This window comes from Calidris pugnax, unplaced genomic scaffold (genome assembly GCF_001431845.1).
Source record: "Calidris pugnax isolate Ruff unplaced genomic scaffold, ASM143184v1 scaffold24, whole genome shotgun sequence".
Classification (NCBI taxonomy): Eukaryota; Metazoa; Chordata; class Aves; order Charadriiformes; family Scolopacidae; genus Calidris; species Calidris pugnax.
This window is the reverse complement of record NW_015090922.1, coordinates 33,000,871-33,018,914: the sequence shown is the minus strand read 5'-3', so window position 1 is coordinate 33,018,914 and position 18,044 is coordinate 33,000,871. Positions and strand designations below refer to the sequence as shown.

The window sequence follows — 18,044 nt, the reverse complement described above, 5'->3', positions numbered from 1 at the left end:
TCTCAAAGTCTGGAATCTTTATTACACTAATCTGCAACGCTGCTCATCAGCCTTGTGATACCCTTTTTTGCTGTGCTAGCTCATATCTTAATTGCATCACTCAAAATGAAAACCAATATTTGATGAGAAAGATCAGAAAATATAGGTAAGCCCCGGTGGTGTATTCTTTTATCAGACTTGGGTTTTCTTTCTCTTGTATTGTAAATTAGTTCAGATAAAGCTGTATTTTGTCATATTTAAAACAAATGCCGTTTTTCCTATTTAGTATTAGGTTAATTTGGGGGAATGAGAGGCTTGACAGTGTATGTTTAATACTGCCAGTTACCACTGCAACGGTTCTCTCTGGATATTGAAGAATGCTGCTTCCCATCTTCAGGGCTGGCATCTTGGAGTTGTTTGATCCATAAACTGTTGCATCGAATGACTTCCCACCTATTAAGGTGTAACACCGTCTCCTCACTGTGACTGTGCATAATGAGGCTTAGGTAGAACAGAGTGACTCTGCCTGGGGGTGCTTGTCTGAGCAGTATCAGTGATTTATTCCTAATATGCAGCTGACAGCGGTGTGTGACTTCAGTGCCTAGTCTTGGAACTGCTGCCCACGTTTTAACATGGACCAGCTGGAACAGGTCCAGCGGAGGGCCACGAAGATGATCAGAGGGATGGAGCACCTCTCCTATGAAGACAGGCTGAGAGAGCTGGGATTGTTCAGCCTGGAGAAGAGAAGGCTCCGGGGAGACCTTATAACGGCCTTTCAATATCTGAAGGGAGCCTACAGGAGAGATGGGGAGGGACTCTTTGTCAGGAAGTGTAGTGACAGGACAAGGGGTAATGGTTTTAAATTGGAAGAAAAAAGATTCAGATTAGATATCAGGAAGAAATTTTTTACTCTGAGGGTGGTGAGGCACTGGAACAGGTTGCCCAGGGAAGTTGTGGATGCCCCATCCCTGGAAGTGTTCAAGGCCAGGCTGGATGTGGCTTTGAGCAACCTGCTCTAGTGGGAGGTGTCCCTGCCCGTGGCAGGGGGGTTGGAACTAGATGATTTTTGAGGTCCCTTCCAACCCAAACCATTCTATGATTCTATGATTTGTAGGTAGGCTGGCTGAACCTCACCTTCTTCACAGCTGGGTGCGTGACTTGCTTCGCCTGACTGTTTTTCCAGCAGGAGACCCTGCTCAGCCATAGGGAGGGAAGTGTTATGGGAACAGTGGGCACCAGATGTGCATGTATAAATGTCTGGACCAGGAAGAAGAAACCCTGCCAGTCAACAGCAGGACTCCCTGGGAGGTGAGCCTCTGAGACACCCACCCGCATGGGACAGTGCCACCCAACCTCTGCCTGGACTGCAGAGAAGGTGGTGGGAAAACAGGAAAAAAAGGCCTGGTCTGGATCTAATCTTTTTATATCAGGTAGAACTTAGGCGCACCATTACCAAATGGTCAAACAAAGCTGCTAGGAACAAAGCAATGTGAGGTTTTTTAGGTGCGTTTTTAAGATACAGCCAGTTCTTAAAAACTTCACCTGCTTCCCAGGCAGGCTTTGATTTCGGTTTCCTTGGCCTCAGCTGCACACAGCCTCCTGCTGAGTGAGGCTGCAGGGACAAGCTGTGAGCGTGGTGGCTGTTGTGCATTTGTGTGTCCCCCGTCCCCCTCCCCAGCTCCATGTGGAGACCCTGCAGCCGTGGAGGGTGAAAGCCTGGTGTGGGGTGGTGCTGTGCTGGGCTTGGGGAAACACCGCTGTTAAGGGGCTGCAGGAGAGGAGTCCTTGCTACCTTGCTTTAGCTGTTCCTGCCTGAGGTGGAGGTAGGAGAGGAGGGGCTGTGTCTGTGTGATGCAGGGAGTGACCTTGGAGTGATGCTCTACAAAGCATCTGGTTAGGCCACTGCTGTTCTGGTGGCTGATGGTTCTTCACCTGGTCTCACTGCTGGAGTGATGCTCTACAAAGCATCTGGTTAGGCCACTGCTGTTCTGGTGGCTGATGGGCAGTGAGACCAGGTGAAGAACCGGTTCTGTTTCTCTTCCCAGGCCAAAAATGGCTTAAGCTGGTTTATTTTTTGGGATGTATTGAAAGGAGGTCTTTTTTTTTTTTTTTTTTTTCTCCTGGTTGTCTAAACCATGCAAGTCACTTTCCAGACCGTTTTTCACTTTTCTCCATCTTAAAATGTTACCTTTGCTTATGCTTTTTTTTCTGATGGAAGCAGCTGTTGTCAGCAAAAGGTGTTGGAGTAGCAAGTGTCTATCCATAGATGGTGTGAAGTATTATTAAGCCTGATATCACTGGATATTTTTGAGGGTGCCCAACAATGAATTCTGTGTAAAGTCTTGTAGGTCTTCTGCGGTAAGAAACAGCTGTTCCGGCCATAAGTATTTTATATATTGGCTTCCAAAAGCTATTCCCAGTGTGCAATTACTGAGTGCTCTCTGTCTTTTTGTATCATTGCAAAAATACGGTCAGGTGAAAATTGCAAATTCCCTGATGTAGGTAGGAGAGGTTTTCCTTGGAAATGGAGGAGTGTGGAGAGTGAGGGTGGCTGCAGGGGTGAGACATACACGATACTGGAGTTTGCAGGAGAGCGGTTTCTTTACCGTTACATGGCTCCACATAGAGACAACTACATTTCACAGTGTACTTACCTCTTCACACTATTCTTTATAGAAGCTGGTTGATAAGCCTTGCTCACATGTGGTGCCCAGCAACTGCTACACTAAACTTTTAATTCGCTTGTACGTTGGTGGAATTTTCCATCTACACTTGCTCCTTAAAATGACTCTTCTTTGAGGAGCTGGTGTGGCTAATAAAAACCACCCCAAAGTGCTATGGCTATTAGCAGCTTTTCTGGAGAAAAGGAACACGCGTGTTCTGATTAGGGGTTAAATGCAAGCTCTCCCTGGGTGAATTAAGGTCTGGTTTCAAATGAAACCTAAAAAATAAAGCTTGCAACATGTAGTTTAATAATTTATGGAGTTAGTCTTGACTTTTGGTCAAATGTCTTTGTTACTTAAATAGCTTTGCTGCCAACTAAATATATCAGTGCTGCAGAGAAGACCTAGATGAGGTTTTTGGGGTGGTTTTGATGCCAAGATGCCAACCCTAGATGACATTTTGGAGAATGTTGGAGAATTTGACAGGTTCCAGAAGCAAACCTTCTTTGTCCTGTGTTTGCTTTCTGCTGCCTTCACCCCGGTGTACGTGGGTGTCGTCTTCTTCGGGTTCACCCCTGAGCATCGCTGCCTCAGCCCCGGGGTGGCTGAGCTGAGCCAGCGGTGTGGCTGGAGCCTGGAGGAGCAGCTGAATCACACAGTTCCTGAGTGGGGTGGCCACGGGGCCAGTTTCAGCAGCCGCTGCAGGAGGTACGAGGTGGACTGGAACTCCACGGGCATCAGCTGCACCGACCCCCTTGGCAGCCTCGTGGGCAACCGGAGCACCGTCCCCCTCGGTCCCTGCCAGGATGGCTGGGTCTACGACTACCCGGGGACCTCTCTCGTGACGGAGGTAAAATCAAATACCCTTCTTCCCTTGCCCCCTCAGTTACAGACCAGCTGAGGGACCTGGGAGAGGGTTGGTGTAGCCTGGTCAAAATGATGCCCGCTTACCTGGGCGAGGGGATCCTCTTGCTGCGAGCTCTCCTTGCTGTGGGACGCTGCCTTGGCTGCCCAGGAGGCTTATATCTCCAGCTGGGGAGCAAAGCATATTTCGGCAAATAAATCCCCAGGTAGATAAAGTCCAGTTCTGGCTGTAACTCCCATTGCAGGAGAGGTGGGATTGGCGGAGGTGTGTAAACAGTGCCTGGGGGGGAGCAGTGCCCCGCAGCACTGCAAACAAAACCCGCCGAGCCCCGAGCACGGACCTCCCCATCTTCCTGGGACCCGCGCCCTGCTGTGAAGGTCTTCATTTTGTCTCTTTCTTCATTTAAAAAAAAAAAAAGTCCTTTTTTTCAAATGTGATGGAATGACTGGGGGGGGCGGTGGGAAGAGGTAGGCACCTTCTACAATTAAACAGCTTAATTCAGGAATAAATTGCAGAGAATCTGACAGCTGTTCTGTGTTCTTAGAAGATTGGTGAATAAACTGAAAATGCTATTTAAGCTACTGAAGGTAATTTAGGGATTTAGGTGCTTTAACTTTAAAAACAAATCAGTGTCTGGGATGACAAACTTGATTTTGTCATGAAAAGTTCCACCAAAGTTTTAGAGATGGTGGAAGTCAGGATTCTTTCCCCCATATATCTGACACAAACACGGGAGCAGGTAAATTCTGTGCTCTAGCAACTTCAGCTTTTATAGTTTTCGAAGAGGTTGGAGCTAGATTTTTAGGTGGTGTACTTGTAATTGTACTTCTTGCAGCCAAGGGTGGACTGCGTGATAGTGAAGTGAGGAAGTGAGACACCTCAAATGGAGGGTGACCCAGGACTTCTACAAAGCAGCCGCAGAGCCAGCACATCTGGCTGCAAAAGGCTCGAGCAGATGCTGTGCTCCAGATGCCCCCACCATGATCTCATGAGACTGGGGGAAGCTGAAAACTTGGAGTCTGTGTGGAATTGTGTGGTCACACTCCCACATCCGTCGTCCTCCCTCTCTTGTGCAGGGGGCACGAGGCCAGGCCTGAGGGCGGTTTCCTTCACAGGATAACCAGAAATATCACATGCCTCCGTGTGCATTTTGGCAATGTGTTTTGCTTCTGGATGTGACTGTTTCCATGAAGGTTCTCGGGCTCTGTTATGTTGTCCCTTGCTCTGGCAGCTAAGCAAGGGAAGGAATAGTGCAGAGTGAAGCATGTTATTTTGCTCAAAGGAAAAAATTTACACATGGAAGAATATCCTGATGGGAAACCAACCCCACAGAGTATCAGGAGGAGTATCTGGTTTTATGTTGATTAAAGATGCATAGTTTTAAATAAACCCAGCTGCCAGTAGGATGGGAAGGGATTCTCAGTCATGTTAGGAAAGCTTTTTGAGGTAACTTATTCTCCAGTAGCTCTTATGTATATCTACTTAAGTAAGATAACTAAGATATGCGAGTACCTGTGTGGTATAAAGCTTGGCCTTGGATACAAAATACCTGGTCTCCATACACGTTAGGCTGCAGGACAACTTAGTTGAGCAAAAGGCCAGAACAGAGAGAAAATGCTGTGGCCCCAGGAGCAGGTGCAGATACCTCCTCCCACCCTCCTTCGGGGAGCCAGTGCTCCACGGGAAGTGGGATGAGTCCGGCTTCTGCAAGCATCTAGGGTACCTTTAGTGAAGGCACCACCCTTAGTCCTGAGGGGTCTGCAGGGATTACTGTGGCATGCAAGGGTATGAGGCAACCAGAACTGCTCAGAAATGTTACCATCAGACACAAAAACAAGCTGTTTGAAAAGCCAAAGGTGATCATCAGGTTCATGCTGATTTGATCAACAAGGCCTAACACAAATTAGGGTCCCAACCTTGACAGGTAATAACTCAGTTATGTTCTTTTGAGTAACAAGAGATGAGACATGAATGGGAAATACCAGAAAACTGCTCAAGGGATTGATCCTGTTTTTAATGTTGGTCACTTAATTAAGTCAGTAGGGTTTCTGGGTGCAGATTAAATGGTAATTGACCCAGAAACAAATTTAAATCTTTAACTGAAGCGAAGGAAACTTGTGGATGTGAGCCCAGCTTCTCGTTTCACTGTCTTGCTTCTAATCTGTGGTTGCTCCTTTAGTTTGACCTGGTGTGTGAGGACTCCTGGAAGCTGGACCTCTTTCAGTCTTCTGTGAATGCTGGGTTTTTTATTGGCTCCATAAACATTGGCTACATAGCAGACAGGTACGTGTGGGCTGACAGTTAAAACCCTCTGACCTCCCTTATCAGTGTTCAGCAGCTAAGCTTACATAAAGGTGCGGGAAAGTTGTGCAACTGCTAATATCTCTGCTGTATTCTCAAAGTAAAGTCAACCACCTGGATTTTCAGTCATGGCATGAGGAGCAAGCACTCTGTCTCTTAGGTCATACCTGGTGGTTTGCACAAATCTCCTGCTGGGTGAATCCTGTAGAGCCCATGAGGACTATTTTGGGACGGTGCACCCCAAACTCCTTGTTGTGCCACACCGGAACCCTGGGGTGTTAACTGAAGCTGGGAAATGCTGCTTTGGAGCCCCCACTTATCTGTCACACCCTGTGTGGCTGCAGCTTGGAAATACTTTACTTCCTTTGAAGCAGCCTTGAAATAGTAGACGCAGAGATTGCCAGATAGGTGCTGCAGCAGTCACTGGGAAAAAGCAGAAACCCCTGTGTCCTGGCATCTCTTGCTCCCTGTTTAGACCCAGCAGAGATGCTGCCCTAGCCCAGGCAGCTGGGATTAAAGTGAAACAAATGCCAGTGTTTGAAGGCTCTTTCCACCCCCCCACGCCTCCCTTGTTGCCCTCCTGCCTAGGACTTTTAGTACAGCAGCTCTGAGTTGCTCCAGCTGTGAAATGCAGCCTACTTGCAACAAGATCCATACATACTAGATTTTTTGGAGATAAAGGTTGTGGTATATAAATCAGTTATAAATCTGGTGCACGCAGACGTATCAGAATCATAATATTAACCCATACCTATTTTTCACCCCCATTATAAAAAAAAGAAAAGATTAGGAAGCTGCCTGTTCTGAAATTCAGGCATAACAGTCACAATCCAAGTATATGTAAATACAGGTTTATTGTTCTTTATTTTGGGAAACTTCTTTTTCCTGAAAACCTTTGTGGTATTGCTGAGCAATTGGCACAGGATTTTTTTCAGGGAATAGAAAAGCAGGTAAGTGAGTACTGTGCTAAGAATAAAAGTCACTATGTATCTATCCCTTGTGTAGCAAAGCTGAATTTTCTATTTTTAAAGGTGCACAAAGCTCTTGCTAGTTTAAAACACCTGTGTTTTCATGACTACTGTTTTGCTTTACACACATTATCCTATTATCTTCCAATCCAGGTTTGGTCGTAAATTTTGCCTCATAAGTACAATTCTTGCAAATGCTATCTGTGGAATCCTTCTGGTCTTCGTGCCCACCTACCTGTGGATAGTCATCCTCCGGTTCTTGCAAGGGCTGGTCAGCAAGGGCTGCTGGACCGCAGGCTACATCCTGGGTGAGTTCACACCTTTTCCCAGGAGCAAGACTGGCTGCAGAAGATGAAGGTGGTGGGAGGGTGGGGAACCCAACCCACAACAAAAACCCCAAAGCGTAGAACAAAAGCTATTTAAAAAATGCCTCTCGTGGTGTTTTATCAAGGAACTTTCTCCCTCTTTGACTTTTCCAAGCACTGTCATTAGAGAGAAGCATCAGTAGCCTTCAAAGCTCAAGCAAGTGGTGGTATATTAGGGCTGCTACCTCAAGATAGGCTTTCCCTTATGGTGCAGCTCCCCTTTGCAGATTTGGGCCCCTGGGGCTCCTCTCCCTCCCCTTGGGTACTGCCTGGGGAAGGCGACAGCCCTGGGGCAGACCGCAGCCACTCCAGCCCAGTCACAGATGGGGTGATGACAGAGGAGGCCATTAATGAAGCAGACAGAGGGTGGGGAACATTGGAGGCATTTTTATGACACAAAGAACATTAAAGGGCAAACAGAGGCTTTACAGCCTAAAAATAACCGAAGAACAGCATGTACTTGTCGAGGAGAAGACAAGCTGTTTGGGTATCTGTGCACTTGTCTGAGTGGTGGCCAACCTAGGGGATTGCAGAGCTGTGTGAGGAGCTGGGCTGATGTTCTCACAGTGCTTTGTACCAATCAGGTCTGGTGGTGAAGCCCGGCTATGGGGCAGCAGGGTTGGGGCCAGCTCAGGGCCACCTTCTGGTGCATGGCAGAGCAGCCTGGGACTTCCCTGACTTCTCTGGTGTGCAGTTCAGGTTCTTGCTAAAAATACCCAACACCAAGCAACCACCAGAGCAGCAAATAAAACATTTTAAGTGCTGCCCATCTGGATTAGGATGTCAGGTGCCTCTACCAAATAGCTCTGAGCAATCCAGTTCACTGTGATAGTGGAAAAAATGTAAATGTCAACATCCTAAACTTCTATTAATTCTTTTAGTGGGGACATCTTGCTAATGCAGTTATCCAGATGTCTGATATAAATAAAATGAAAACATTTAGCCCACAGTCCAGACAGTCTTCTGCCAAGACATGATTGTTCCTTCCTGTGCATATTCTAGATGCCTGCTTGGCCTCTTAAATCTTTTCCATGCACAAATGAAAACTTCACCACCTCTGCTGGGGAACTTCATGCCATTTTAGAGCATAAAATCCCTGTCTGGACAATGACTTGCCCTATCCTTATATTTTCCCTCAGTTATACTTTTTTATTTCTGGATTGTCCTTGAAACTCTCTCATGAGAGAGGTCACCCAGAATCAGTCCCAAAGCCCCTTTAAACTTGTATCCTCTCCCTAAGGGTGGCTGACACTGAATGTCCAGGGAAGGGTGCAAGGACAGAGCAACCTTGCTGTCACGCTCTCCTGGGATACTTCTCTACCCTTCAGCTGCTTTTGGCTCAGTCCTACTGAGCCTGGGGAGATGTCTTTGTCTGTGTGCACTGTTTGGCCAGGCAGTATTAGCTAATCTGTGGCTCCAAAACCCAGCACTTCCTTCAGATGCTAAATAACAGCTTTCTGTTCTTTTTCTCATTAGTTTGCTTTCTTGCAATCACACAACCGGATGCAAAATTTTGAGCCTGCCTGCACCTGCTGGAATAGTTACTTCTAGCTCTATATACCACAGGTTAACTCTTGTTGATAACCTGCTATCCTGTGATGTGCAGATGAGCTGTGAAGCCATCCTGACCAGGAAGCTGTGTGCCATCCTGTGGTAACAGCGTTTCTTACATGCGTGGAGTGAGATGCAGGCTGAAAAGCTGCACTTCAAAGCCAAAATATGATGTTTCATTATTGCATTGGAGACATTATGTAGGTTGGCATTAGATTTTATAACAAAATCCGTCTGTGCACTTTGAGGAACATTTGATTTACTTGGAGATTTCCATGACAGAGGACACTACTGGATGCCTTAGGCCAGTGTAAGAGCAGGAGTGGTGTTTTCTCCTCTGCTAATATTTTGGGTGACAGAAAAGCAAACCCTCCTCTGTGAGCACCAGGGGATTTTTGCCCTGGGGGCTTTTATGCCAGAAAGCCCAGGATTACCAAGATGGTTTCTTCAGGTTGTTAACTCAGAACTGGTCTTCCAGCGTCCCCACAGAGCAAGTAACCTCTGTGCTGAGCAGTCATGGCTGAGCTGTCACTCACCTCTCTGTGTGTGTGCTTGCAGTGACAGAAGTCGTCGGTCCAAAGTACCGGAGGACAGTGGGCATCCTCTACCAGACGGCCTTCTCCGTTGGGCTCCTGGTCTTCGATGCCATCGCTTACGCCATCCCTCACTGGCGGTGGCTGCAGCTCACCGTCACCCTGCCGAGCTTCTTCTTTCTCCTCTACTACTGGTAAAGGGGCTTTCTTTGTACCTCTGCCCGTGACCCAAAACCCAGCTGCTTCTGCCTCCCAGGGCTTGATAGAGGGGGAGATTGGCACTGCTTTGCACAGCTGTGTGTGCCCCTTAGTGCAAGGAGGAGGCACACAGCAAAAAGGAGAGGGAAATAGGACCCCTCAGCACCTGAGGCTTCATTGCATCTTAGCCAGTGCACTGCACCTGACTTCGGTTTAAAAGAAAAAACACTTCGAAAAACACCGGCGGAGAGTTGTTTAATATTATAATTATCTTTGTTAAGCACTTCACAAAGGGAAATAAATGCTTTAACATAATTCAGTGGATCCTATAATGAAAAGATGGTTATTGAGAGATTGTAGGATGCTAACATCACTGTAATAGGTTGTTTACACAGGTTTTTTTAGGGAAAAAAGTCACAGCTTTTTGTGGTCCAAACAGAAGGTGGCATGTGGGTTCACCTTTATTTTGGATTCTCTCTGCTTTTTTGATTGATATTTTTCAGTTTGAGTGCTTTGATTTTAGAAATTGTCTGGATGGGTTGAGAGGTTAGGAGTAGTGCAAGAGATTCATTGTCTCCCTTTTTCCATACTTGTGAATTGGTAAGCTAGTTCTAGCTTGCTTACTATTTCTTGACCTGTGATGGCAAAACTGGAAAATGACTGCCTAAGTGGAGCCAGTTGGTGGTGAACAGGCTGAATAAAATAATAGCACTACTCTCACCAAAGCCCTTCCCTGATTTATGTTTAGGAAACTCCCCTCTGACTAAAGCCACTTCCACAACTGCTTCTCTTCCCATTTCAGGAGCAGGATATACTACTTTTCCTGAGTACACACACAAAAAACAACCCAAGAAAAATCCCATCTGACTCTATTCAACCAAAGCCCTCTCTCCACAGTCCCCATACATGGAAGCACTATGCAAGCTTTATGTTTTGATATATAATAGCATCCACTCGCATTGTAGGTGCCTCCCAGAGTCTCCCAGGTGGTTGATCTCTCAAGGCAAAAATGACAAAGCTATGAAAATTGTCAGTGATATGGCTAAAAAAAATCGGAAAAAGATGCCTTCCCATTTTGAGGTGAGCTCAGGGTTTGCTTATGCATGTAAGCAAGCATCATCATAGTTCCTTCCATCAGTTCCTCCCGACAGAAACTTACTGTACTTTTGTACTGGATCTTCCACAGGATATTAAATTTGAAGAGGAAGATGTTGGAAAGCAGAGTCCTTCACTCATTGACCTTGTCAGGACACCACAGATGAGAAAAAACACATTAATTTTGATGTACAACTGGTAAGAAGATAATGTTGGAGAGCAGGCTACAAAGGCTCCAGCAGGCTGCAGACCTCGGTCCTCCAACTGACTAACGAAGCCAGGATGCTCTTGTCTGTCTAGGTTCACAAGCTCCGTCCTGTACCAGGGGCTCATCATGCACATGGGAGTAGCTGCTGGGAACATGTATTTGGATTTCCTCTATTCTGCGCTTGTCGAGTTCCCAGCCGCCTTCATCATCATTGTCACCATTGACCGCATCGGGCGGCGATACCCCTGGGCAGCATCAAACCTGGTGGCTGGGGCCGCCTGCCTTGTCACAGCCCTGATCCCAGAGGGTGAGTCACCTGTGTGAGGCCATGTTCTGGCTTCCAACCCCGGCATTTCCCCCTGGGAACAGCACCCACCTCTCCCTCCCTTTTCCCAAGGTCCAGCCCCCAAACCCATGCCTGCCATCAGGTGGTGCCTCCCTGACTTGTAGTAGCACTCCTCCTGCTCCAGAAGAGAAATTAGGTTGATTTGCATCACTGCTAATAATAAATCTCAAAGCACCTGGGTCCCCTGTGATGCTTTGGGAGGGTCTTCATGCCACAGCTCAGGTAGTGCTGGCTGTTCCCATTCCCTCGTTCACACAGGTGAATCAAGTTCCTGACTCCTGTTAAATCTTTGGGATGATTTTAAATGTGTCAAATGCATTTTCTTTGCAGACATACATTGGCTAAAAGTGATTGCTGCTTGCATCGGGAGAATGGGAATCACAATGGCTTTTGAAATGGTTTGCTTTGTTAACACTGAACTGTATCCAACCTACATCAGGTAGGTGCATCCTCCTGCCCTATGGCATTTGGCCTGGAAACAAATAGTGGAGGCCAATTTCTATGTTATGTTTTATGCTAAAATGAGTTATCCTTAAATGCTTCAGAACTACACAGGTACTGCTGAACGTAAAGTAGGTGGAACATAAGTAAAATTCTTTCAAAAGTAGATTCACAAAGACAACAAATGTGCTTTAAGGCAGATAAAAACTCACGTGACAGAAATAAAGGGGAAAGTGGAAACAACCAGGGTGGATGAGGGTTCTGAAGTCCCACACAGTGCTTGGATTTGTATCTTGTTTGAATCAAAAGAACATTTAAATGGATCTGTCCAAGAGTGGGGTCTGTGGTGGAGAATGTCTGTTAACTCAAGCCCTGCACCTGAGGGCTGAATTTTTTTTTTCCTATTTCTAAGTGGGCTGCAGGGTGAACAGCTCAGAAATAGATATGTGCGCTGCAGAAATCTAAAGCTTGGGAGTTAATTCTTCTTCAAAATTTCTTCTTTCTACCCTGTGACTGTAGGCCACTGCCTGCAGAGAAGATGTCAGCACTGACTAGATGAGTCTTACTCCTCCTTTCTGCATTGGGGACACACTGGTTATATGAAGCAACACAACATGTGAAATTATAAGACCCTATATATCCTATTTCTCTATCTGTAATGAATACTGTGGAGTTTTAAATTTTGTTAATGGGGTCTAGCAAACAGAAGAATCGTTTGCCACCCTTTGCACTAGGTGACCTAAGATGTGCTGAAGCTAATAGTCTTACATTTTTACTGTATCCAGAAACTCCCCTCTGACCCTTTGGGCCTGATTCTCTTCTATCTTAAACCTTGGGAATTTGGTTACACCTGTGAAAATAGTTATACCCTCCTGTTCCTGTTTGCTAAGCTTTTTATTCTTGTAAAACTTAGGTCTAAACAACTCCTAAATGTGCCTACCAGTGGAAAACTAGGGCTTTGCAAACTACTTTGGCATTCTGTGGTCTGCTGAGCTGCATGCCCTGTGCAAGGGTCAGAACTGTGGTCCATGCCCGTCTGTCCCCAGTACCGTGACGCTAATGTGATGCCTTTCCTGTTGAACCAGGAACCTCGGCGTGATGGTCTGCTCCTCCTTGTGTGATGTTGGTGGAGTCATCGTCCCATTCATTGTCTACAGACTGGTGGAAGTATGGCATGATCTGCCGCTGATAGTATTCAGTAAGTCTCCTTGCTGGCTGCTCCTGAGCTGCAGCAGTGGGGCCCAGGTTTCAAAGCGGGAGAAAAAACAGCTGAGGCTCAATTTGAGTTGCCTCAAATTCAGCAGAAGCCCCTTTCTGTCTACAAAAGCCAGAACCTTCAGTTTAGAACAACCTGGAGCTTGTTTATGTATTCGTGTTTCATTTGCCCTTATTATTGTTCCTTGCATTTTAAAGGAAGCTAGAGGTGAATACAGGTTTGACAGATGGCAAAGAGCTGAGAAATGCTCTAGTGTTTTGATGAGAGTAATATTTTGAGGAATTCAAATCTGATCAATTACTGCTCTTCTGTGAGGTACATTGTCTCAGTCCAGGAGCCAAAACCTAGAATTTCACATAATTGCCTGTTTAATGGAGTTCAAGCGTGGCTGTTACACTTCAGCTTTTCTGATGGTCTGTTAAATGGCTGTTCTCCAGCTATTTGGAAAGAGTTTGGTAAATAAATGCAAGATGAGTGTTTGCAGACTAGTGACCTCAACTCTCGGGTCATGGTCTGCAAAACTTTTCTGAATCTTTTGATCAGCACACTACTTATAGGAAAGCGTCTTGAATGGCGATATGTACTTTTTAACAGACATCTTGTTTAGGAGGGTGCTTCAGTGGAGAAGTTAATCACATTGTGTAGGAGATAACGAGATTTAGAAAATACAAACAATTTTTCTGCTATTTACATAACACATTGTGTATCTGTTTCCTGGCATATGCACAGACTAAAAGGGAGAGGGTTCTTTCCCCTTTACAGCTGTCTGTGTAGCCAGAGATGCTGTAGCTCAGTGCATAACTCACAACTGAAACTGGCTCATTGCTGTCTCCACATGGCTGCCACATCCTCCAAAGGTGGCATGCTGGTTTTGCATATAGAGCCTTAATGTGTATGAAGAACAAAATCAAATGCCATTTATGAGTTCTTCTGTGCCAGGCAGTAGAAAGTGGTGTATCTGCTGGAAATTGGTATATGCTAACAAGCGTCTTGTGCATCTGTTCAATTTGAAGCTGTTCTTGGTTTGATTGCGGGTGGATTGGTGTTGCTTCTACCTGAAACTAAAGGAAGAGTTTTGCCCGAGACTGTTGAAGATGTTGAAAACTTTCACAGGTGAGTCAGGATGATGAACTCTTAGCAGCTTTCACTTGAAATTGTGTAAAATCCTTTCCCAGAGCTCCTTGGAGAAGCCTGGGGTTATTCAGCTGCCTCCTACACCTCCAAGAAGTTGCTAGTTAATTCTCAGACTCTAGCTGGAGAGATTTTCTTTTTACCACTTGTCTACCTAGGCATCTGAAAACAACCAGCATGGGCCTTTACTGGCCTGGGAATAGCCACATTGGTCTCTCAAACCTGCTGCAACACCATTATAAATGTTATTTGTGCTTAAAAAAACCTAACTGATCTTGTGGAACAGAAAAGGGCATTCTTGATAGCAGCTGTTTATGCGGCAAGTGAAGCACCAGTATCTACTGAGGAGCCAGAGCAAATTTAGAGGATCTGAGGATTAGCTGCTCATTTTCTCTGGTGAAGAGGCAGGGCAAGTGAAGAACTTGAAGTTAGATGCTCACTGAACACCTTCATTCCTGGTTTGCTGCTCATGTCTTGTTATTCTTGCAGGCAAAGTGCTCCAAAGGCCAAAAAGATCTATCTCCATGTCCAAACATCAGAAGCAGCACATGACTGAAGAAAGGATAACTCTTTCTGGCTTTAAGGCACTAGCATGGAAAGGCAAATTGGAATAAATAATATCTCCTGTCTTGACTCTTTTTTTTTTTTTTTTTTTTTTTTTTTTTTTTTTTTTGTTCTGCCTATCCTTTATTTACAATGCTGGATTGTCCCTGCACAGCTACTTCCCTCTCTGTACACTATAAAACAAATATGTTTCAGAGCTGGAAACTTTTTGTACCAGCTAAGTGGACCTCAACATGGGGGCAGATCTTAATTTGGGGGTAGTGGCATCCATCCCAACAAAACTTCATAAGCCTCTATGGAGTACGTCTTCGTTATTTTGAAGGGGCAGAACAATAAAACAGAGGCTTACTTCTGTTATGGAGCCAAGATGACTACAAACCTTGTACAGTCTTTGTACAACTTACAACATATTTGCACAGATTTCTTTTATTTTTCTAGCCTTTACACATGTTATGGTGTTCATGTGAGCCCATCTATCTGACAGTAACCCTCCTTGGGGATTTTATTGTCTGTTCTCAAACTCACAAAGATGGGCATGTGGCAATCCCAGAGCATGAAAAGGGGGTGCATGGGAATAAAACTCACAGTTCCTCATAACTTGCTTAGTTTTCAGTGTGTAATCACTAAATTTTCTTGTCTTATTATAATCTTCATAGAGAATAATCTATACTTTTTTTGTACAAAACTGTTTTCCGAAGCCTCTATAGCATTATAAATGTGTGCATGCACAGACATGCAGATTTTTTTAAAAAAAAAATTATGTTGAGACTTCATTTGGGGATGTGAAAAGCATTACAGCTGCCAGGGGACTGAGAGCCCACCAGAGCCCTGCTCCACTGGACCAGAGCTGTATCTCTATGTGTTTGGAGGGCCAGCCCTGCAAGGGCACCAGCTTTGGAGTGAGCTGGGCTCAGGCTTAGGGACCCGCAGGACTCTGAGCTGGGATTTGGCTATGGGTCCTGTGCCTCAGGGCAATGCTGGGTCTGCCAAAATACCTAGCACCTTTCACAATTTTCCTGGTCCTTCCCATTTAGTAACTGGTACAGTCTTGCAGCTGCAAAGGAGAACAGGCACAACGGTACCGGGGCTTCCTTTTGCTGTTTCTGTCCTCCTTGTCCCTGGCACTGTTGGGGAGCACTGTTTTTTCAATAAGGATGCTGCATGCCAGGCACAAGATGCTGCTGCCATTTAATACAGCATCTGCAGGGAGAGAGCTTCCAGCTGAGCCAAGTTGCTGGGCTCTCACAGGTGGTGTGATATTCTCCCAGGATCGCTTCCCCGTGCCCCAGTATGGTGATCATGCCCTTGCTTTCAACTGGCCTGAGCCCTAGTTAATGTTCAGTGTTGCTGTGAGGATCTCAAAGGCAGGGAAGCAAGTCGTTCAGCGAAGCAGGGCCATGGTGAGGCTGCTCTGAAAAGGTAAGGATGGATCTGGAGTGATGTGACTTTGACCTAGGCAGCTGCAAAACCAGTATTTGTTTCAAGGTCACAAAGGAACAATCTGCGCCTGAGGTGGGCAAGAGGGAGGGTGGGGATGGAATTCTGTGTCCTGTGGAGCTGGCGTCCTGCTGTGGTTGCAGAGATGTCTCTGCTCTGCAACAAAAGAAATCTGGCAGAACAGCTATCTTCATTATAGTTCATTGATTCAAAACTGGTTGAAAACTCTGTGCAGAAAGAAAATGGGGGAGGAGACAAGAAGTCAAGCAAAGCAAATACAGGGATGAATGCTGTTCTTGGTTTGATTGCGGGTGGATTGGTGTTGCTTCTACCTGAAACTAAAGGAAGAGTTTTGCCCGAGACTGTTGAAGATGTTGAAAACTTTCACAGGTGAGTCAGGATGATGAACTCTTAGCAGCTTTCACTTGAAATTGTGTAAAATCCTTTCCCAGAGCTCCTTGGAGAAGCCTGGGGTTATTCAGCTGCCTCCTACGCCTCCAAGAAGTTGCTAGTTAATTCTCAGACTCTAGCTGGAGAGATTTTCTTTTTACCACTTGTCTACCTAGGCATCTGAAAACAACCAGCATGGGCCTTTACTGGCCTGGGAATAGCCACATTGGTCTCTCAAACCTGCTGCAACACCATTATAAATGTTATTTGTGCTTAAAAAAACCTAACTGATCTTGTGGAACAGAAAAGGGCATTCTTGATAGCAGCTGTTTATGCGGCAAGTGAAGCACCAGTATCTACTGAGGAGCCAGAGCAAATTTAGAGGATCTGAGGATTAGCTGCTCATTTTCTCTGGTGAAGAGGCAGGGCAAGTGAAGAACTTGAAGTTAGATGCTCACTGAACACCTTCATTCCTGGTTTGCTGCTCATGTCTTGTTATTCTTGCAGGCAAAGTGCTCCAAAGGCCAAAAAGATCTATCTCCATGTCCAAACATCAGAAGCAGCACATGACTGAAGAAAGGATAACTCTTTCTGGCTTTAAGGCACTAGCATGGAAAGGCAAATTGGAATAAATAATATCTCCTGTCTTGACTCTTTTTTTTTTTTCTTTTTTTTTGTTCTGCCTATCCTTTATTTACAATGCTGGATTGTCCCTGCACAGCTACTTCCCTCTCTGTACACTATAAAACAAATATGTTTCAGAGCTGGAAACTTTTTGTACCAGCTAAGTGGACCTCAACATGGGGGCAGATCTTAATTTGGGGGTAGTGGCATCCATCCCAACAAAACTTCATAAGCCTCTATGGAGTACGTCTTCGTTGTTTTGAAGGGGCAGAACAATAAAACAGAGGCTTACTTCTGTTATGGAGCCAAGATGACTACAAACCTTGTACAGTCTTTGTACAACTTACAACATATTTGCACAGATTTCTTTTATTTTTCTAGCCTTTACACATGTTATGGTGTTCATGTGAGCCCATCTATCTGACAGTAACCCTCCTTGGGGATTTTATTGTCTGTTCTCAAACTCACAAAGATGGGCATGTGGCAATCCCAGAGCATGAAAAGGGGGTGCATGGGAATAAAACTCACAGTTCCTCATAACTTGCTTAGTTTTCAGTGTGTAATCACTAAATTTTCTTGTCTTATTATAATCTTCATAGAGAATAATCTATACTTTTTTTGTACAAAACTGTTTTCCGAAGCCTCTATAGCATTATAAATGTGTGCATGCACAGACATGCAGATTTTTTTAAAAAAAAAATTATGTTGAGACTTCATTTGGGGATGTGAAAAGCATTACAGCTGCCAGGGGACTGAGAGCCCACCAGAGCCCTGCTCCACTGGACCAGAGCTGTATCTCTATGTGTTTGGAGGGCCAGCCCTGCAAGGGCACCAGCTTTGGAGTGAGCTGGGCTCAGGCTTAGGGACCCGCAGGACTCTGAGCTGGGATTTGGCTATGGGTCCTGTGCCTCAGGGCAATGCTGGGTCTGCCAAAATACCTAGCACCTTTCACAATTTTCCTGGTCCTTCCCATTTAGTAACTGGTACAGTCTTGCAGCTGCAAAGGAGAACAGGCACAACGGTACCGGGGCTTCCTTTTGCTGTTTCTGTCCTCCTTGTCCCTGGCACTGTTGGGGAGCACTGTTTTTTCAATAAGGATGCTGCATGCCAGGCACAAGATGCTGCTGCCATTTAATACAGCATCTGCAGGGAGAGAGCTTCCAGCTGAG

The 18,044-nt window shown here is 45.6% G+C and overlaps 1 protein-coding gene across 1 annotated transcript; it reads left to right on the top strand.

Annotated features, from left to right (window-relative positions):
• Positions 1-2,797: 2,797 nt before the first annotated feature.
• Positions 2,798-14,485, top strand: LOC106892981 (solute carrier family 22 member 2-like). The gene is made up of 11 exons (XM_014950574.1): positions 2,798-3,492; positions 5,687-5,790; positions 6,930-7,084; positions 9,251-9,419; positions 10,389-10,503; positions 10,610-10,716; positions 10,819-11,033; positions 11,403-11,511; positions 12,599-12,711; positions 13,743-13,842; positions 14,350-14,485. Exons 1-11 carry the CDS (start codon positions 3,082-3,084, stop codon positions 14,414-14,416), a joined length of 1,665 nt encoding a protein of 554 aa, XP_014806060.1. The 5' UTR covers positions 2,798-3,081; the 3' UTR covers positions 14,417-14,485.
• The last annotated feature ends 3,559 nt before the right edge of the window (positions 14,486-18,044 follow it).

Bases quoted from the DNA above. Each gene is read 5' to 3' on its own strand.
- LOC106892981 (XM_014950574.1), top strand. From the start codon at position 3,082: ATGCCAACCCTAGATGACATTTTGGAGAATGTTGGAGAATTTGACAGG. The intron at 7,085-9,250 runs GTGAGTTCACAC...GTGTGCTTGCAG, and splicing joins GACCGCAGGCTACATCCTGG to TGACAGAAGTCGTCGGTCCA. The intron at 11,034-11,402 runs GTGAGTCACCTG...TTTTCTTTGCAG, and splicing joins CACAGCCCTGATCCCAGAGG to ACATACATTGGCTAAAAGTG.